This window comes from Desmodus rotundus, chromosome 3, assembly GCF_022682495.2.
Source record: "Desmodus rotundus isolate HL8 chromosome 3, HLdesRot8A.1, whole genome shotgun sequence".
Lineage (NCBI taxonomy): Eukaryota > Metazoa > Chordata > Mammalia > Chiroptera > Phyllostomidae > Desmodus > Desmodus rotundus.
Window position 1 is genome coordinate 65,195,438 of NC_071389.1, and position 22,264 is coordinate 65,217,701.

Sequence of the window (22,264 nt, forward strand, 5' to 3'; positions counted from 1 at the left end):
ACCATCTTCAGAACTCTTCCTGGTCAGGCCCAGCTAGCTGTGACTCCAACCTGTTATGAAATGAATGTGTGTGTTCTCCAAAATTCATTTGATGAAACCTTAATCTTCAATGTGCCAAAGTGATGGTATTTACTTGTGGATCTTTGGGGACAATTAGGAAATGACATTGGGTCTCTCATGAGTCTGATTACTGCCCCCATTATAATAAAGAATAATGAGAGCTCCTCCCACCCTTTCCACCATGTGAAAACACAGGAAGGAAGCAGCCCTCTGTAAAGCAGGCGGAGTGCCCTTACCAAAACCGTCCAACACTGGCACACTGATCTCAAAATAAAAGCTTCCAGAACTAGAAGAAATAAATATTTGTCTTCAAGCCACACAATATATGATAGCTTTTAAGAGCAGCCTGAGCTAAGATAAACCATGATGCTCATTACTATTGTTGTATGTTCTTGGCTTCTGATATTTAAGTGGCAACACCTGGCCTCCATGTGTAAAGATTTATCACCCCCCGCACTAGCAGGAGCATCCAGTCCTGCAATGGCTCGTGTCTTTTTGGCTCTTGCCTACAGCAGAGAGGCCACCGCAGCACTTTTAACGATGATGGGATCCCTCTCACCAGTGCATATTCTTATGTTTGGTAATTTGCTTCTAATACCTTCAAAGTGTAATTCAAAGATAGGATGTAGAGGCCACTCTAGCTGAGATTTCAAAGAAAGACAAGAAAGTGTATATCTCACTTCTGAAGCAAATATAAGGGATTCAGAGCAGGCCTAAATGAAAACAATATTAAGATGCAAACTTTATGCTTTCTATAGTTTGATCTTAATCTAAGACCCTTCATTGTATAGGCTAATGTCATCGCTAGAAGTAATGAGCATTTTCATCAGCTAATAGCCTTTTTTCACATTATTTTTTGTTATTAGTATTACACTTTACATTTTCTTTGTTATTTATTTATGAAATGGTAATGCAAGTTTTCTTTAGAGGATTCAAAGAAAAGAGTATAAAAGGAAAAGCACGTAACTTGTTCATTCCTGATTCCACCCAGTTCTCCTGAGTAGGAACCAATATCACCAACTTCTAAGAAGGGTTCCCAGACATAGTCAGTGTGTACATGTGTATGATTGCACACAGCAGTTACACTGCTTTCCAGTAACCACATCATACACACTTTGTGTACCTCATTTTTGCCCTTTACAGTATATTTTCAAGATTGCAGAATAATTATGAAAATAGAGCTGCACTCTAAATTTATTTACTGGATGCATAGTATTCCAGTATATGCACATGCCAAATTTATATTACTAATTTCCATAGGTGAATACATAAGTAGTTTCCAACCTTGAGTCACTTAAAGTAATGATGCAATGGATTGTTTGTAAGTATATTTATATGATTTTAAATATGTATATTTCATACAATAAACATGCTACATCAAGGTGTACATGCATTTATTCTATCTAATGTGGGCTAAGTATTGATATCCTCTGGCAGGTACTTTTTATGTTTAAACCTGAGATGAATGAAATGAAATAGAACACAGACCAAAAACAAGCCAGAACATATATCTACATTCACAAAACTATTTGAAAGGAGAACTATTTCTTTTTAAGTAGTGAGCTTATGCCTCTCACAATACCACCAACAAGTTTAGCAGGAGCTAACAATATTGAAGTGAGTTCAGACCCAATTCTATCTATGATTTTTCCAACCCAGGGAGTATCATTTTGAGTAGTCTCAATCATATTTTTCAAATGATTTATCTCTGCATTCATCTCCTCAGATTTCTTTCTAAATCCATCTTTAAGCAGTTCTTCTTGAATCTGAAACAAAAAATTTGAGAGAAGTAAATCTTTTTAAATTCTCATTTTTTCAAGAATAAAATTTAGTATTTAAAAACTTGTTCTTAAATATATGAAATATTTTTCTTTCACTCCTAAAATTGTCCTCTCTCACACAATCAAGGAGAATTCTGCAACAAGGAATATGTTCTGTCTTAGGCCTAAACATTGAAAAAGAGCATAGTTCACAGCCTTCCAAATATTCACACACCAATAGGGTTTTGCTGGGATCCTAAGCCTGGCCTGACTACAAATGTAATATGTTCCAGACAAATAATACCAATTGAGAGATAGTCTTGACGTGCTGACACTAATTCTCAGTCCCACTTGGAATAACATGGTTACCTAAAATGTAAAAATAATCAGAACTTATACTTTGTTCTAGAAATCTATTATAAGCATGTACAGATGGAAATCAGGAGTGCTTCCTTTGCCATAGAGTAACTTTGGTAAACTATTCATGCCTGGGAAAATGTAGCATGTTTAAAAGCTGTCATTTCCCTGTGATTTGAAGTATGGTCATTTCTAATAGTTTACTATTAGCATAGATCTACCTTAGGGTCTTTGGGTGGTAGTAGGGTTCCTGATAATTGGCAATGATCACGGTAAAGCAAACCATTTGATGGTTATAATAAATACATGTGTTTGAAATAGCTGTTTATGCCCTGGCTGGTGTGGCTCAGTGGATTGAGTGCTGGCCTAAGAACCAAAGGGTCACCAGTTCAATTCCCAATCAGCACACATGACTAGATTGTAGGTCAGGTACCCAGTAGGAGGTGCACAAGAGGCAACCACTCACTGCTGTTTCTCTCCCTCTCTTTCTCCTTCTGTTCCCCTCTCTCTAAAAACAAATAAATAAAATCTTTAAAACTGTTTAATCAGGCCATGTAAGATTATTTAAAAGTACCCCAAGAACTTCAGGTCAAGATGGCAGTGTAGATAAACACAGCTGGCCTCCTTGCACAACCACATAAAAATTACAACTAAACTACAGAACAACTATCATTAATAATGGTCAGAAATTGAGCTGAATGGAAGTCCTACAACTGCAGAATTAAAGAAAACGCCACATCAAGATGGGAGAAGCAATGGAGATGTGAAATGGACTGGCCCCTAACCTACATGTGGCAGGTAAAAATTGGGAGGGAAATCTCAGAAGCAAGGAGTCCCAGCCCCACATGAGGCCCCCCAGTCCAGGGTTCTAGTACCAGGAAGATAAGAATCCATAATTTCTGGCTATAAAGCCAGCAGAGATTGAGGCTATGGGAAACAGAAACTACTGGAATTCCAGGCAGTTCCTCTTAAAGGGTCTGCACACAGATTTACTCAAACTCACTACCTCCAAGCTCCAGTATGAGGGCAGAAGATTGAAAGGCATGAGAGAAATATGGGGAGGAACTGGGGAACAACTTTCTCCAAGACAGAAGTGCTGGCAGAGGTCATTGTTCCTTCTTGAGCCCTCTGCCATACAGCCACAAAGCCAGCAGGCAGGCATTATATCTGAGACTCCATCAACAGGGTTCACACTGTTTACCATACCCTAGTGATTCCATCAGGCTCTACCACACCAAGCTTTCAGGCCCACCCAAGATGTTTCCAGTGGTTTTTCCATGTGAAAGGCTTGTCTTGACCTATGCTCCACATTTTTCTAAATTCTCTCCAACAAGCAGTGTCTGGCTTCAGCAAGCCACCTACTGCTCAGTAAGTTGCCCCAGGACTGGCACTAGTAGGAGCCAGTCTTCGTTCGTAGCTTGGCCTCTCCAGGGTCCCTTCAAGACCAGCATCAATAGCAGACTATCTGCAGATCAGTTTATGGCTTATGCTGTGTGACCACAGACAGAACACAGTCAGTGGCTGACTTTGGACATGCCAGTAGCAGTCAATGCCCAACTACAAGAGGATGGTATACACAGCCTACAATGTGGGTGTACCTTAAGTACCCAGTTTGAGTGATAGCAAAGCTGTGTAACTGGACCATAAAGGACACCTACTACATTATGCCACTCTATTAAGCCTGGAAAACAGAATAGCTCCACCCAATACATAAAAACAAACACAGGAAGGGTGCCAAAATGAGTAACAAAGAAACATGGCCCAATGAAAGAACAAAATAAAACTCCAGAAAAAGAACTAAACAAAACAGAGATAAGCAATCTGTCTGATGCAGAATTCAAAACACTGGTTATAAGGATGATTGAGTAACTTAGTGAGGACCTCAACAGGATAAAAAAGATCCAGTTTTAAACCAAGGATACACTAATTGAAATAAAGAACAATTTACAGGGAATCGACAATAGAGTGGATGCAGCCAAGAATCAAATCAGCAATTTGGAACATAAGAAAGCAAAAAACAACTGATCACAAAGGCAAAAAGAAAAAAGAATCCATAAAAATGAGGATAATGTAAGGAGCCTCTGGGACAATTTCAAGCATGCCAACATTCATATAATAGGGGTGCCAGAAGGAAAGAGTAAGAAATTGGAAACCTGTTTTAAAAAAATAATGAAAGAAAACTTCCTTAATTTGGTGAAGGAAATAGACATGCAAGTCCAGGAAGCACAGTCCCAAACAAGATGGATGCAAAGAGGCCTACCACAACACACATCATAATTAAAATGCTAAAGTTTAAAGATAAAGAGAGAATCTTAAAAGCAGCAAGAGAAAAGCAGATAATTACCTACAGGGGATTCCCATAAGACTGTCAGCTGATTTCTCAAAAGAAACTTTGCAGGCTAGAAGGGATTGGCAAGAAATATTCAAAGACATGAAAAACAAGGACCTGTACCCAAGATTACTCTACCAGGCAAAGCTATCATTTAGAATCGAAGGACAGATAAAGACCTTCCCAGACAAGAAAAAAGATAAGGGGGTTTATTACCACCAAACCACTATTAATTGAAATGTTGGAGGGAAGGAGAAGAAGAAGAAGGAGAAGAAAGAAGAAAGAAGAAAGAAGAGGAAGAAGAAGAAGAAGAAGACGAAGACAAAGACAAAGAAGAAGAAGAAGAAGAAGAAGAAGAAGAAGAAGAAGAAGAAGAAGAAGAAGAAGAAAAGGAGAAGGAGGAAGAGAATAAGAAAAATAAAATGGTAATAAATATATATATCTATCCATCAACAATTGAATCTAAAAAACAAACTAAATAAAAAAGTAAAACAGAAACAGACTCATAGTTACAGAGATTTTGATGGTTGCCAGTGGGTGGGGTGATGAGTGAAAGTGTGAGGGGATTAAGGAGTACAAAGTGATAGTTACAGAATAGTCATGGGGATGTAAAGTACAGCATGGTGAATAGAATAACCAAAGAACATACATGCACGACACATGAATATGGACAATGGTGTGAGGATTGCCTGAGGGAGTATGTGGGGGTGGAGGCACAGGGGCTTATGGAGGGGTACAAAGGGATAAATATTGAGACAACTGTAGTAGCATAAATAATAAAACATAATTTAAAAAATAAAATAACCACATTTATTAACAAAAATAAAAATGAAAATACCACCAAATAACACCTAAAATCCTATCTATATTCTCCAATGATTCAGCAAGCCAACTACTTGTCCTGACATGCCAGAGTGTATGACACAATACAGCACAAAGACATTTTAACAATGAAAGAGAATCAGAGGAAGATCCAAGGTTTTAATAAACCATAAGCAGAAAATGTGCTTCCTTCCATAATCTGGCTGTAACCTTCTCCATCCCACCTGCGGATAAGACCATTGAGGCCACAGCAGGACTTACCTTCAGTTTATGCTCCAACATCATATTCTGCTCTCTTATCATGTTCTCTCTGTCTCGCTCCAGCTTCTCCTTCAGTTGGGCTATGTTTTCCTCGAGACTCTTCCTCTGGGCTTCCATCTGTTGCTCCTGCTCCTTTAGTTTCTGTGCCATCAGCTCCTGCTCCTTCTCAGCAGCCTCCTTCCTGGCCCGCTCCGCTGCCCCAGGGAGGTTTGAGAGAGGCAAGAAATGTAAGTGAAGTCTTATCTCTACCACCCTGAGCTCAGAACCCAAGCCAAACCAGAGGGGAAGTGGGAAATCTCTGAATCAACCCCCTTGACCACACCATCAACAGCACAGTTCAGTATGTGATGGAAAAGGCCTGACTGGCTGATGTCCCCTACTTGTTATCAGATTTTGCAGAATCTGTTCCACAGAGGAAAAGAGCTCCTTGTTTTGGGAAGGTGTTGTTTTCACACCTGTCAAAGACAATGCAGGAACCTGCCCTGCCCCATACCTGCCATGGCCTTCTCCCCATCTGTGAGCGCTTTGTCTGCCTGCAGGATGGATTTCTCTATGGCCATCTGAGACTTCAGGAAGCTCTGGAGAACCTCGTTTGCCTAAGGAAATAAGAAGGAACAAAGGACTTTGATTTCCATTGGGAAGAACACTGCTACAAGAACGAGTAAGTCCATGGACTTTTTTCTTCATGATTAAAACTGTGTCGTGGCTCCACACACAGTGTCCAGGCTCCTTAGAGTGACCAGAGGTTCTCCATACACCCTGCCTCCTGTCTCCCTCTTCTCTCCCCCACTCCCCCCATCTCTCTCCCAGTGCTCCTTCCTGCCTGCACTCTAGGTTCCAGCCAGTGAGAACCACGGTCAGTTCTACACACCCACTGTCTCTGGTGCTTTTTTATTTATATTTGCTTCCCCAGGGTGAAATATCTCTAGTTAACATTGCTCCTCTCCTCTGCCACTTGCTGGCTGTAACTTTAGGCAAGCCATTTTAACCTGTCTCTGCCTCTCAGTTCAGATGTGTAAAATGTTCACAAAAAGCGTAGATGCTTTTTAATGCTACTTGATGGATTAATTTGAAATATCTAGGGAAAGAGCTTAAAGATATGCCTATGATGGTAACATTTAAAAATATATTAGTGCATCATTATTATCATTGTTTTTTAATATTGATTTGTGTTAAAAACTACCTATGTCGCCAATTTCTTCAGGTTCATAAGTTATACGCCTATATGCAATTGTCTACCTGGTTCACTTCCTTTTCTCTTTGGATCAGCTTTGAATACAAACTCTGACTTTAACTTGGGAATTGTCTGCCTTTGGCACACTGAATGTCCCGCTGTTGGATGAAGAAATGATTATTTCTCTTCTGTCTCTTATGGATTTCAGAAATCCATATTCATTTCTGAGAATGGACTTTCTACTCTCTTCTAGAAGAAAGACCAAATAATGGACCTCGAAAGCTAAAGCTATGATATCCCCATGCCCTCCTATTACCCACAACAGATGCTTTGCTCTCAGACTTTTAGGAGACCCGCCTGACTTTAATCTGTAGGATCCCCATGCTCACATATTCCTCACCTTCACTCCTTTCCTGGGCACTCTGCAATAGTCCCTTTCAATGCTTTCCTTTGTTTCCAAGTAGAGCTTGTGACCCCCAGGAACAGAGAAAGTTCCTGCTGAAATACTCTCCATAAGAGCCATTGAAAGCTGATCGAGGGTAGCCTGGCAGTACTTAACAGATTCCTCTTCATTCTGCAGCGTGAAATCATCCTTCTTATCCTTTATGATTTCCTAAGAAGGAAGTGTAGAAGGATGTCACCAAAAGAAAGGAACCAAGGAGATAAAATTCTAAAGAATGTGGCAGAAGGAAGTCTAGCTCTGATCCTCATGGGAAAAGCATTCTGTTGGAAAAAGACATGGAATAAAACAGGAATTACGAGATATGATTTATTCACTACCTGAAAAGTCCATGTGAGACAGGAAAAAAACTACTTGATCCATGAGTGAGAGAGGAAGAATGGGGTCATTAAAAGCACATCTAGGCATCATTCTTCAAAGGGAATGGCCACAAAAGGTAAATAAGTACTAAGACAAAGTACCACAAGCTTCTTCTGGAACTCCTGGTTTCCATCCTTGAAGGAGTTCTCCATGAAGATTGCAATGGCTTCCCTCTCACAGGCTGCGTGTAGGTCCAGCAGCTCCTGGAGCGTGTCTGTGGGGAACCTCACTTGCTGGGCCATCTGCTCACTGTAGTGGTCGGCTGCCTTTTGCACGGCTGCTGAGTTCTCAATCTGGGCCAGAGCTGTCACCGCGTTCTCCAAACAAGGCACTGCTCCGCTATTGATGGCATCCACATAAGTCACCACCAGAGTCTGCAGCCCTAATAAGCCAAGAAATTTATCAAGTTATCACTCAACAAGGTCAAGCTACTGAGACTACATCTCTAAAAGTCTCTTTCTCTCTCTTTCTCTCATGCACACACACACACACATTGCCTCTTTCTACACTGTTACACTATCACAATAAGCAGTTAATTAGATATTATCAAGAGAGGAGGGAGTGAAGGGAACTAGACATCTGATTAAGCCTGATTAAATAGGAAAAAACAGCTTTAGAGTCACCTCGGCGAGTGACCAACATTGGAGTAACCGACTTCATTTTGCCAAACAAAATAAAAACATCCAAGTAGGCAGGAGAGACAGTTTTTCAGTTCCCCGGGAAGTCTGTCTGACTAACAGAGAGGGGAGAAAAAGGTACAGAGAGAATTCCTTTTACCGACTGCATGCACAGTAGATGCCAAATGGACAAGCAAAACTATGAGGCATGTGCAACAAGAGTCAGAATGGTGCACGCAAAAGCCTAAGGGCACAAGCACAAGCCTAGAAAAATTCAAGAAAGAAATCACATAGTTTGAAAGAAAGCCTGCTCTTTTCCAAACCCATGAAAAGATAGGGAGGCTAATGAAGACTTCAGGCAAGTAGCTGCTCTCTAGACCACCCGCCCTCTGTATCTCTGAGAGTTTACATTCAACTTTCAGTTTAATATATCTTGGCACCATTGCTTAAAAGTTTTCCTAGATGAGGGTCCCTGAAATTCTTTTTCCATGACACCACAGAAAAACCTATTTCTTCTGGTAACCCTTTTGTCCCCACTGACTCTTATCTTTTATGGTTCTTCATGCCACAAGACTAAAAAAATTCAATGTTTCCCTAGCCAGGTAGTTCACTTGGTTGGAGCATTGTCCCATGCACCAAATAGTTTCAAGTTCGATTCCCGGGCTGGGTACATAATAGGTTGTGGATTCGATCCCCAGTTGTGGCACACATGGGAGGCAACTGATCGGTGTATCTCTTTCACATCGATGTTCCTCTCTCTGTCTCTCTCCTTTCCTCTCTCTGTCAAATCAATAAACATATCCTTGTCTGGGGAAAAGAAAAATTTCGACATCTACCTTCATCTCACTTACTAAAGGATGTCTGGAAAACATAACATCTCATTAGCAATATTAGAAGAAATCATTTACATAGGTAGACATATGGCTCAGGGTGAATGTGATTATATTTATTTCTAATTCTAAAGTTTCCAATAAATTTCAGAGATATATGAGCTAATATTCATTATTGGATTGCTCTAAACTGCCAAAATATCTTTTGTATTCTCCTTGCAAATCACACTCATTATAAAGAAATTCCTTTGAGGAAGTAGTATATTCTGTTTAATACCCAGTTAGTGGTTTATTATCACTAGAGGATTTTTTACAGACATGTATGTTGTAGATATTACTGATAATGCCTGTCATTTTGAAGAAGATTTAATAAACCCCCAAAAGTGTGATAAATATACATGTGTTTTCATGGAGTATAAATATCTGTAAATCCATAATTCGATATAGAATCAAACAGAAATACTGGAGAACACATCATGTAACATATTCAACAAATATTAGACCCCACAGAGTGTGAAAAGGAGACTCACGTTTCCCAGTGACCATGATTCCCTCTCTGAGCGTTTTGGTTCTTGACTGGGTATAGATGTAAGAACAGAAATTCCTTGTTTGTTCCTGGAATTTAGGGTCCAGTTGGTGTTCTGCAACATTCTCAATATCGGCTAAGAGTTGTTTGTCATTTGTAGGCCGGTCAAAGACAAAACACTTTCTTTTTGGAAAGAAATGCCGGATGCATTCTCTGGGGAGGTTGGATATTTGGGCTTTGGGATTCCTGCCTGAAGACAAAAAAACAAACAAACAAACAACAAAAAAACAGATTACAGTAGAAACAGTCTGAGTGAGGACAAGGGACCTAAAGATTATTATGACAGACTTTTGTATCTTTGCCATATTCTATGTGTATAGCTTCAGTTTATAACTCCTTCACCATAGATCTCCAATGCTTCTTTAAACATCAAGTTTACCAATGATACAACTCTGGGGAGAAATATTGGAATATATCAAACATGGTAAAAACATCTATTGCTGCCATCAGACCTAAAATGTTAGAACATTGTGTTGTCTATGTTGATTACTAGATGAATGACTAACGGAAAAATAAGTCAAATGTAAATCTGTTGATTCCATGTGGAAATGGAGCTGTGGGACCAAAATGAAGAGCCACAAATAAGACAATGAAAAACTAGTAGCAATAACAGCCAGATTATTTAAGGAAAACTGTTTAGATGCCAAAAAGTAATATGTACAGCATTTGCTTTTTTAAACCAAAACCTCTGAAGAGTAAATATAACTAAAATGTAATTTGAAGATGTCACCACTAATCTCTAAAGTCTTTAAGCTAAAGAACTGTATTGGTTTGACAGTGCTGCTCTTCTGCTTAGCTGATTTCTCACTTTTTGAGAAAGCATAAATAGAAACATGTAGATAAGAATGAATAAATCAGAATTGATATTTCTTTCAAGGTTTCACCAGATACATTCATACCCATTAAAATTATTTATTATTTTTGAAATCATAGCATGGATAAATATGTCCATTGAAAAAAACTATAATATAGATGGAAAAAAATAACTGTAAAAATGTCCATATTTCCCAAAGCAAACTATAGATTCAATGCCATTTCCATCAAAATACCAGTGGTGTTTTTCACAGCACAAGAATAAATAATCCAAAAATTTATATGGAACCCAAAAGACCCCAAAAAGCCACAGAAATCCTGAAAAAGAAGGACAAAGTTGTAGGTATCATGCTACCTGATATCAAAATATACTACAATCCTGTAGTAATCAAAACCGCATGGTGCTGGAATAAAAACAGACACATAGATCAATGGAAATAAATGGAGAGCCCAGAAATAAACCCATATGAATCCGATCAATTAACATATGCCAAAGGAGGCAAAACAACATGCAATGGGGTAAAGAAAGTCTATTCAATAAATGGTGTTGGAAAAATTGGACAAATACATGTAAAAATGAAACTACACCACCTTCTTATATCATACACAAGAACAAACTCAAAATGGATTAAAGATGTAACTGTTAAGACCCAAAACAATAAAACTCCTAGAAGAAAACATAGGCAGTAAAATCTCAGACATTTCTTTTAGCAACATTTTTTTCTGATATATCTCCGCCAGCAATGGAAACAACAACATAAAACAAACAAATGGGCCTATATCAAATTAAATCTTTTGCACAGCAAAGAAAGCCATCAACAAAAAGAAAACACACCTATTGAATGGATTAAGATATTGGTCAAAACAACCAATAAGGGATTAAAACCCAAAATAAAAAAAAAAACTAACACAACTTAACAAAAAACAAACAAAACAATTAAAAAGTGAGCAGAGAACTGGAATAGACACTTCTCCAAAAGGACATACAGATGGCCAAAAGACATATGCAAACGTGCTCAACATCACTAATCATCAGGGAAATGCAAATTAAAGCCACAATAAGATGTCACTTCACACCTGTCCAAATGGCTCTCATCAATAAAACAACACGTATTGGTGAGGATGTGGAGAAAAGGGACCCCTAGCACACTGTTGCTGGCAATACAGATTTGTGCAGCCACTACGGAAAACGACAAGGAGGTTCCTCCAGAAATTAAAAATAAAACTACCTTCTGGCACTGCAACTTCACTTCTGAGTATATATCCAAACAAATCTAAAACAGTAATTCGAAAGAATATATAGGTACCACTATGTTCATTGTAGCATTATTTATAACAGCCAGGATGTGGAAATACCCCCAAATAGACAAGTAGATAAAGACAAGATGGTACATATAAACAATGGAATATTACATAACCATAAAAAAGAGTGAACTCATACCATTTGTGACAGTGTGGACAACCTAGAGGATATTATGCTCAGAGAAATACATTAGAGAAAGACAAATCTCATATGATTTAACTTCTATGTGAAATTCAAAGAACAAAATTAACAAACAAAATAGAAACATTCATAGATACAGAAAACAGACTGATGGCTGACAGAGGAGAGGAGTTTGGGAGGGCTGGGTGAAAAGATAAAGAAATTAACAAACACACATTGGTAGTTACAAAACAGTCATGAGGATGTAAAGTACAGCATAGGGAATATAGTTAATAACATTGTAATAACCGTGTATGGTGCCAGGTCCTTGAAAAATTAGGATTACTTTGTAAAGTATGCCACATCTAACCATTATGCTATACACTTAAAAATAATATAAAATAATGTTGAATGTAAAGTTTATTTGAAAAATTAAATTTATTTTAGAAAAGAGAAATGCTAAGATATAGAAATTAAAATGTATATTCTGATAATTATCAAAAATATCAAAAATGCATAGATTGAAAAGACAAAATACACTTCTTCAGGTTTATTAGAACATAAAATCATTTTTATAGACAATATATAAAGACATTAGAAAGTTATATGCCTATTTTAGAAGAATACTGTCTAATTATATGAAAGATTTTTTTTCATTTAATAGACTTTTCTTTGTAATTTTGCATCTACCTGATCAGTTGTTTTCCTCAAGGGGAAAGCAGGAGCTAAAGTGATAAACACAAATGTCTGGTCTTCAGACGGTTTTAGCACCACTGTATTCTAGGTTACAATCAGATGCTAAATAAAAAATTATGTAAAGAACAAATTGACGTTGAATAATTTTACTATACTTAGGCTCTACTTTTCTTAAGTGAACTTAAACTCCAGTCCCTAGAGCCTTTCAACCCACCTCCCAGCCACCATTTCTACAGATTTCATCTGGTCTAAAACACAAGCACAACTCCAGAGATGACAGGCAGTGTTTGGCACCCCCGCCCCGTATTGGACCGTCCACTGCCCAGTCATGCTCTCTCACCTGGAACCAGCTTCAAGGCATTCTCCAGGTACTCGTCTTCTGTGATAGGGTGACCGTTTAACTTCAGCTCCAGGGTGAAATCCCGTACAGTCCAGACAAAGTCTGGAAAGAAACTCACAAACTCCATGGAATCCTCTATTCCATCTGGTGTAGGGGAGGACTTTGCCCTGATGAGTTCTGTCAGCTCTGTCACATAACTAGGACCTGGTTAAGGAAAAGAAACTTCCTACCCACAATCCCACATTTCTATAAAAGGAAAAATATATGGTAAAACTCTTTTTCTCTGGTTCCTTCTGGTCCACCAAAGACAACTAAGTGAGAGGGAAGGAGAAGCTGACTGGATCTCCATTCCCACAGACCCCAGGACCATGGTGGTGTGGTCCCTGGAAGGATACTGCAGCTGCTCCAGGGCCTGGTGGTTGATGGTGCTCATGCTGTTGTAGACAAAGCTGCTACACAGAAGCACGGCCAGGGCAAAGATCCACGAGTCATTCTTAGGGTCACCCTAGGAAGGACATTAGGGCCAGACCTCTCAGAGTTTATGCATGGAAATTCATTCAGACACTAAGTCTGCCAGTCTGTTGTTTTTATTCCAGCTAACATCCTCACCATGCAAAGCAGTAAGTTTGAAGACAGACATAGATGCAGATATCAGCTTTGACAATCACAGGGCATTTCTTGTGACTGTAATTTTTTCATAGATTAAAGGATTCTATCTTCACAGGGCTTTCTTTTTATTCAATTGGATGAAATAAAATAACAGAAAAATAGTGCACTACCTATTGTACAATTAGGTTTAATGAAGGGTGTTAGCACATATTCATTTTAAATATATTTGTTGGTCATGGGCTATATAAAATACACCATAAGTAACACAACTGGAGATATAGTCAACAAATGTTCATGGGGAACTACTGAGTATTTCCACTGTTGTTAAATTTAAAAAGCAGTTTAAAATGAAAAATATTATTTTCCAGGTGAGTATTTCAAAGCTGTGACAAACATCTATAACAATGAATGCAACGAAGATAATATCTGTAAAAAGCTTACATCTTAATAATATATATAAGCACTAAAACTTATAGCTACAATATTAAATTAAAATTTCCAAGTCCTTCAAGGAAGAACCGAGCTCTGAAAGTTGGAGACTTATATATAACCTGAAGTCTTCCTCAGCATCTTGGCTGAAAATTAAAGACTTGGTTGAATGTGAAACTGAAGAAATGAAAGTTAACTGGCCTGTAGAAAGACCCCCAGAAGCCAAAGTAGACATGGCAAAATACAGGGGTCTTTTTAATAGAGTTACTTGATTTGGCTGGAACACAGGGTAAGCAGGAAGTTAAGGGTGCCTAGTGAGTCTACTGCAGCCACACGAAGGGTCTTAAAGGCTGGGCTAATTCGTTTGTATAAAATACAGCAGTGTCTAAATAATGACATAATACAGAGTTTTTTCTATTATAAACAGTATCTAAATTGGTTCCTTAGCGAAGTTAAAACTGTCTAGAAGATGCAATAAGAAATTTTTAGAAGGAAACATCAATTTGTTAGTTTATCTTCCCAATCTTCAATTTAAAAAAATAATTAATTACAACATTGTAATTAATCATAATAATTACAATTAATTACATAATTACACTTATGGCAAGCAATAGGTTATTTAGACAGCAAGACCACTGTTTGATATCTAAAAATAAACACAAAATTTCTAACTCTTCTTGGGTAGAAATAGAGAGTTGAAGAAAATTAGGTACTATTTCCAAATAAGTCTCAAACTAAAGCAGAAAAGGAGAAATAATTCATTTTACCAATCAGTATAAAACTACAATATCAAAAACCCATGTTAAAATGATGTTGTAGAACAAATACATGCTTTCATAGAATCGATGCATTAAGAAGTGTCTCAAAGGCTTCCAGAATGCTCTGTGAGCACTTGACGGACTTCACCATAGGACTGCCGACTCTTTGAGGGAAGGACTTTTACTTTGGTCACTAGTATCTACGGTACTAATCTAGAGACCTGAGAATATGGTACTCAGTAGTTATTTATTAAATTGAATCAAATTATTCATTAGATGCCAAGAAATAAAAGAAAATTTTACTCAGTGCATCATGATGCCTAACCTAGAAATAAGATTCAAACAAAATTTGCCTGATATGCAGTTGGATTTTGAGGTTTCACATATAGATGAAGCAGTTAAATTAAACAGTTCATTATGAGAATATCCAGATTGAAAACAATTTATCCATGACTCTCTGCCTTACCTTTTCCACATCACCCAGGCCCTCGGTATCCAGAAGGACCAGAGTGTGGTTAGGCTTGGAGGGGTGGGGCACACACCACATCCAGATGCCCTTGGTTTCAGACTGCACCGTAGAGCCCAGAGGGAAACCTAAATGGAAGGAGAGACCCAACACACAGTGACAACAGAGAATCTAAGCAGCCAAGGGATTGCAAAGTCAAACTTGTTGGAATGTAAGTACTTGAGGACATAGGATGGTGCATTCCCTGTTTTGTAAGAATGCCCTACTGTGTGTGCCATCTACTTCAAGGAGAAAATGAATGTTAACTGTGAGAATGATACCCAGCAAGTACTCAAGATGGAGGCAAGAGGCATCCACGCACCAGATATAATGGAGGTATCTGATAACCCTAATAAAAGCACTTTAAAAGAAGGGTCAAGTCCAAGCCAGATAGCAGTGGACAAAAGAGGCAACTAAAGAAAAAACAACAAAAGGAAAAAAAAGAAATTGAGAAAATATTTTGTCCAGTCAAAGTGATTTTAAAAAATGGTGGCTGGTTGGTGGAAGATAGTGGCCACAGTGGAATGTGCACTCACATAAAATGTGAGCATCATGATAGATACTCAAACATCTTTCTGTGTTGATGGGAATATTCTGTAGAGAAAGCAAAATGTGTCATAAAAGAGAAGAGACAACTGAAAGATTACAGTGCTTGCACAGGTAGAATAAGGTAGGAATCTGCACATTAGTAGGAGAGATGTTCCTTAACTGAATAAAACAAAGAATATGTTAACAAAATACAATAAGGTTATAATTTAGTGGTGAGAATTAGAATTAGAAAATTGGTTTATCAAGAGGAGTTTAATCCTCTCTTCATGTAATCAGAAAAAAAAACTAATAAGCTGTGATACAGAGTCAACAAAATGTCCCCTGCCCGAGGACAGCACTCACCATGGTTCTGTCCTGCAAGACGGTTCATCAGGTAGGATTTGCCTGTGCGATACAGCCCCACAATGGCCACGACCACCACGGGCTGAGAAATCTGGTCAAGGATCTCTAGAGCTTCCTGATTCACTGACAGCTGCTCATTGATGTTTTCCACCAGACAAATGGGGGCTGTCATGTTGGGTCTAGATGCCATGGCAGCCTGCCAACCTGCAAGACACCCCAGTTGAAAAAAGATAATACTGTTACTCTCCCTGCAGCGTTACACAAAGCCCCCAGCATCTTCGGCTGTGTGAGTTTTCTTCTTTGTTTCTGCCACAGTTAGCACAGGCTAAGCCCCACAATGAAAAATTCATCGATTTTTGGTTCTGCCCTTACAGTGACTCTCTGCAAGGGCCAAACTGCTCCCAGTGCCACAAGGATCTCAGATTGAATGTTACTGTTGGCACTGGGCAGCCAATTCTTATAATGCACTAGAGTGGCCCTACCCGATGTGAGGGTCATCCTCACTGAGAAGCAAAGCCGTCACCTCATGAGAATATCCTTTCGCCAGACTTAAGACTTAACCAGCTGCAAAGAGGGCAATGAGGATGATGCCAAGGGAGGACTTGGCACTAAGATGACCCCAGAAACACAAGCCATGATTTCTTAGCCAGAGATTTCATGCATCTCTTCTGTCTCGTGGTTCTAGTTGTTGGGAACAGCTACTGAACTAGTGATGAGTGTGACTAGTATTCATCAAATTTGATATTTTAAATTGATAATTCGGTTTGACATATGACAGATCAATGAAATGTAGTTCCTATAGAGTCATCTATGATATTCAGTAGACTGAATGAATTTGGGGTTCCAGAAGGAAAACAGCTTTAGATTTTTCTCTTTTTTGAGAAGTCATCAAAATCCTTTTGGCTACAAAGTATACAAATCATCCTTTTAGAAACAAAATTGAGTCACTGGGAGATCATTTTTGTTTTTCAAAATAGAAATGTGCATCAAAATAAAAAAGATGTATATTTTAAGCCAATAAAGTGTATATTTTAATGAAATTCAGTTAACAATAACAAGAGTACCTCTGAATTCTTTACCCTCTGTGTCAGTGTTCAAAAATATCCATGTTGTCCTATATGCAGGTGACTTGATACAATATATGGAAAAACTTAAAGATTCCAGAAAAAACTATTAACACTAATGAATTAATTCAGTAAGTAGCAGGATGCAAAATTAATATTCTGAAATCGATGGCATTTTTATATAACAATAACAATCAGAAAGAGAAACTAAGAAAACAATTGCATTTGCAATTGCATCAAAAGGAGTAAAATGCCTAGGAATAAATTTAACCAAAGAAATAAAAGACCTATACTCTGAAAACTATAAGATATTGATGCCAGAAATTGAAGAGCATACAAATAATTTGAAGGACATATAGTGCTCATAATATTGCTAAAATGACCATATGATGAAAGCAATCTACAGATTCAATGCAATTCTTATCAAAATACCAATGGTATTTTTCACCTAACTAGATGAAATATTCCTAAAGCTTATATGGAACCACAAAAGACTGAATTGCCAAAGCTGTCTTGAGAAAGAAATACAAAGTTGGAGGTATCATGCTATTTAATTTTAAACTATACTACAAGGAAGTAGTAATCAAACAGTATGGAACTAGCATAGACACAGATACACAGATTATATAGAGAACCCAGAAATAACCCCACACTTAGATGTTTGATTCATCTATGACAAAAGAATCAAGAATATACAATGGAATAGTTTTTTCAATAAGTGATGTTTGGAAAATGGACAGATGCATACAAAAAAAGAAACTAGACCACTTTACTATACCATATAAAAGATAAACTCAAAATAGATTAAATTCTTAAATGTAAGTCCTAGAACCCTAAAATACTAGAAGAACACATAGGCAATAAGCAATATTTGGGAAGAACATTTCTCCTAAGGTAAAGTCAACGAAAGGGCTGACTAAACAAGTGGGACTAGATCAAACTAAAAAGCTTTTACACCACAAAGGAAACCATCAACAGAATAAAAAGGCAACCTACTAAAGGGAGAAGATATTTGCAAATAACGTATCTGGTAAGGGGTTGATATACAAAATATATAAAGAACTCATACAACTCAATATCAAAAAACAAACAATCCAATTAAAAAAATGGTCATAGGGCCTGAGTAAACATTTTTCCAGAGAAGCTATTGATAAGGCCAACAGATGTATGAAATGATGCACATCATCACTAGTCATCAGGGAGATGCAAATAAAAACCACAGTGAGCTATCACCTCACACCTGTCAGAATGGCTAGCATCAAAAAGACAATGAAGACTAAATCTTGGCAAAGATGTGGAGGAAAATGAGCCCTTGTGCACCGTTGGTGTGACTATAAACAGCTGCAGCCACTATGGAAAACAGTATGGAGATTCCTTACAATATTAAAAATAGAACTACCACGTGACTCAGCAGTCCTACTTCTAGGTATTTATCTAAAGAAATCAAAATGCAAATTCAAAAAGATGTATGCACTAACCACTATGCCACACATCTGTAACTAACACAGAATTATATTGAATGTAAACTTCAATTGAAAAATAAAGAAACAAAATGATACATGCACCCCTATATTCATTGCAGCATTAATTACAATAGTCTAGATATGGAAGCAATTTAAGTGTTCGACAATATACAAATAGATAAAGAAAATGTGGTACATATATACAATGGAATATTAGCATATTCCATAGCCATAAAAAATGAAATCTTGCCCTGGCTTGTGTAGCTCAGTGGATTGAGGGCCAGACTGCGAACCAAAGGGTCGTCAGTTCAATTCCCAGTCAGGGCACAGGCTTGGGTTGCAGGCCAGGTACACGGTAGGGGGCGCGTGAGAGGCAACCACACACTGGTTTCTCTCTCTCCCTTTCTCCCACCCTTCCCCTCTCTAAAAATAAATAAATAAAATCTTTAAAAAACTGAAATCTTGCCATTTGCAACAACATGAATGTACCTAGAAGGTATTATGCTAAGTGAAGTATGTTAGAGAAGACCAAATACCATATCAAATAATTATGGTATTAAATGGAATCTAAAAACCAAAATAAATAAACAAACAAAACAAACTCATAGATGGAGAGACAAACTGCTGATTGTCAGATAGGAGAGGCTGGGGGATGGACAAATAAGGTGAAGAGGGTTAAAAAGTACAAAGTTCCGATTATAAAAGTAGTCATGGGGATGTAAAGGACAGCATAGGGAATATAGTCAATAATATGGGAATAATTCTGTATAGTGCCACACAGGTACACCAACTAAAAATAACATAATATGTCAACTATAATGTAAAAATACAGTTTTAAAAATATCCATGTGAAAAGACCCGGAGCAAACTCTACTCTCCAGTGGGTCTGTAAACTCCTGAACACGGCTGCCATAGGATTTCATTAGGGAAAAGAAAGAACTACTCATTTTCCAGGAAGTGCTGAGGAGTTGGTCCTTCCCAATTTTCAGAACACACTATGAAAGAAGCTGCCCCAGGAGCAAGCTTGGGCCCGAGCAGTGACTTGCAGCCAGCACCAGAGATAGCATGCTGACTTCCCAGATGGTAAGGGTGAGACTGGGGGTGGGAATGAGGTGAGTCTTTAGGCAGCCCATTTCATTCTGGCTCTCTTTTTTTTTCTCCATCCAACAAATAACGGCAGGCAGAGCTCTCTTACCCAAGCCTACTCTTGATTTAATGATAAAAATTAATAATAATAATGACAATGATAATGATAATGGCAATAATATAGGAAGCAAATCTAATCTAATGTGGAGCCAAGGTTGAAAACCAGTGATAAGTCTATCCTATGCAAATTATAATTAGGAGCACTGAGCTCATGGATGATGGAACTGCCTCCAGTATCCGCTCTTAAAGAGTCAGAAGACCCTAATCTCTCATCTCTCCATGCAGCTGTCTTTTCCACTCTACTTGCCACTGTCCTGGCTGTGTGACATGCCAGGACAGTGGCTGTCACCTCACAGGTACCTCTGCTCCAAATGGAGAAGATGGGCTTTCCCAGAACTAAAGCCACAAGTGAAGCCTGCAGCACAGACTCCCAGGCTACAGGCGCCCTTACCACCACATTCCTCAGAGATCATTTTGAGTCAGAAGTTGGGAGGTTTAAGCACAAGACCAAGTTGCAGGCAAAAGAAAGTTGATGAGTCAGCCTCTCTGCCCCTTGGCTCCTCAGGTCAGTGTGTCCCAGCACAAACTCCCCTTGTTTCCCACTCCTGCTTGCTCCCTCTCCTCCTCCCTCTTTTCTGTTGCTAGTGTATGGAAGTTAAAACAAACTGAGAAATACTGTTATTTTTTGCAAAGGAAACAGAAAGAACTGAACCAGAAAACAAAAGTAACTGAAGTAATTTGTTTGGTAGGGAGCACACATTTGCAAATTGCAGGATAAAGAAAGGCTTAGACCTTATAGTTATTTTTGACAGTTGATTAAAATACTTCAGAATGAATTAATTTCATCTAAATACCACTTTATAGAATCTTTGGAATACAAAATATGGTTAATACAATAAAGAATGTTTTAATACTTAATTGTATGTTGAGGATCATTTTTTCTCTCTGTTTTTCCACTGTCCTAAAGGGGAAATGTTTCAGGTGGGGAGGAGGGGGACAGGGGAAGGGCCTCCAACCTGTGCTTCTCTGAGGAGGAGACCGGGTTTTGTACCTCAGCCACAGAAAGGACTTCAGCCCCTTCAAGCAGGTGATGTAGGATGCACTCCTCCTTCACCCATGTAGGGCTCTTCGTGCAGCCCTGGGTGGACACCCAAAAAGGAGCAGCACATCCCAGGGACAAAGTGTGCCCACTGTCGCCTTTCAGCAGCCTGGGATCCAAACAGAGACACTGAGCTTCCCACACCGTATAGTCCCACGGGTTACACCTCCTCTGGCCCCTACCACCTGCCAGCTGCTTCCTGGACTGCGGGTGTGGAGCCTGCACCCTTGGGAGGGATGTGTGTTGAAGCACGTGTTGTTGTTGTTGTTGTTAGTTAGTTAGTTAGTTAGTGAGTGAGTGAGTGAGTGAGTTATTTAGTTAGTTAGTTAGTTAGTTAGTTAGTTAACGAACATATACAGAGAAGATAAGGTCTAGGAGCAAACTTACACGTCTCCGACACTGCAAACAAGGACAAGATCTCAGCTGTCCTCGCTCTCCCCTCCCCGTCTCCTCCTTCTGATTCCTCCCGGGCCGGCTGCTCTCTTTGCCTGCGATATCTAGCTCGGAAGCTGAAAATTTGAGCCAGATATCGCAGGCAAGCAATTATAAGTCAGGTTGGGAAGTACAGAACCGAAATCGAAAGGATACGCCCTTTCCTGTAAAGTTAACTGTTGGGTTTTCAACCCCTCCCTCCTTCCACCGAAAGGCATGAAAGGACCGGGAAGGAAGCAAAGCTTCAGGATCCCAGGCGGGTCCCTCTTCCTCATTTGGCTTGTTTTCCTTAACCCCACAATGAACACAGATTAGTAAAAGGCAGAAAGTGAGCCCGTAACTGCAGGCTGACAGATGTCAAGAGCCTGTCTCTCCTGGGTACTTTTTGTAAAGCAATAAGGGTTTTGTTGTAATTGTTGTTTCAATTTTATGCTTAGACTCCCTTTTCATTGCTAAATCTTTTAAGCTCTTGTTAATAATTCATCCTTTTTAATTAACAATAATTGTGTGCATAAAACTCTTACTTTTCCAATCAAGAGATAATCACTGTTATTTTGTAGTAAATTCTTCCGCTTACTTTCTTTGTGGTGGCTCTATGGGGGATAATAGTGGTCCTGAGTTTATATTTTGAGTGTTTGCTTTAAGTGAAATAATATAAAAATGCAAACCCCAAAGTGAACATGCAACATGAGCAAAGAAATAACCATCAACAAATTTGCAAAGTTGACAAGTGCCACAAATATTGTCTCTGTTTTCTGATTTTGTCTTCTAGTGAGTTTCATTCCCACATATTTCAATTTTAGTATGAATAATAATTCAGAGACAAAACATATGTAATTCTAAGGTATTCCACTCTATTAAACTACTGAACAAAATTATGCAATTAAATTAGACTTTTGTAACACCTGTTGTTTCTAGATGGATATAGGTAGGAGTCATGTTCTTGGAACAACTTGGGGTTAGTTCATTGCCTGCCTATT

At 38.5% G+C, this 22,264-nt stretch overlaps 1 protein-coding gene across 3 annotated transcripts; it reads right to left on the reverse strand.

Moving 5' to 3' along the window:
- Window positions 1-1,588: 1,588 nt before the first annotated feature.
- Window positions 1,589-21,424, reverse strand: LOC112309272 (guanylate-binding protein 6). Of its 3 annotated transcripts, XM_071220950.1 has the most exons (12): window positions 21,240-21,424; window positions 20,805-20,961; window positions 16,081-16,284; window positions 15,151-15,278; window positions 13,284-13,393; window positions 12,889-13,085; window positions 9,561-9,806; window positions 7,685-7,965; window positions 7,164-7,376; window positions 6,083-6,185; window positions 5,590-5,783; window positions 1,589-1,826 (listed from the first exon to the last, which is right to left on the reverse strand). In XM_071220950.1, the coding sequence occupies exons 3-12, from the start codon at window positions 16,268-16,270 to the stop codon at window positions 1,602-1,604; spliced, it is 1,887 nt and encodes a 628-aa protein (XP_071077051.1). In that variant the 5' UTR covers window positions 16,271-16,284; window positions 20,805-20,961; window positions 21,240-21,424; the 3' UTR covers window positions 1,589-1,601. The 3 variants fall into 3 exon arrangements, with proteins under 3 accessions (XP_071077051.1, XP_045055470.2, XP_045055472.2); XM_045199535.2 differs by lacking the exon at window positions 20,805-20,961; XM_045199537.2 differs by lacking the exons at window positions 9,561-9,806; window positions 20,805-20,961.
- Between the last annotated feature and the right edge of the window lie 840 nt (window positions 21,425-22,264).

What these genes read in the sequence shown, in the direction of transcription:
- LOC112309272 (XM_045199535.2), bottom strand. Translation starts at nt 16,270, where the DNA reads ATGGCATCTAGACCCAACATGACAGCCCCCATTTGTCTGGTGGAAAAC. An exon ending in AGTTCCAGAAGAAGCTTGTG is followed by an intron (nt 7,377 to 7,684) that starts GTACTTTGTCTT and finishes CTTCCTTCTTAG; the next exon opens with GAAATCATAAAGGATAAGAA. An exon ending in TGCCCAGGAAAGGAGTGAAG is followed by an intron (nt 6,186 to 7,163) that starts GTGAGGAATATG and finishes TTATTTCCTTAG; the next exon opens with GCAAACGAGGTTCTCCAGAG.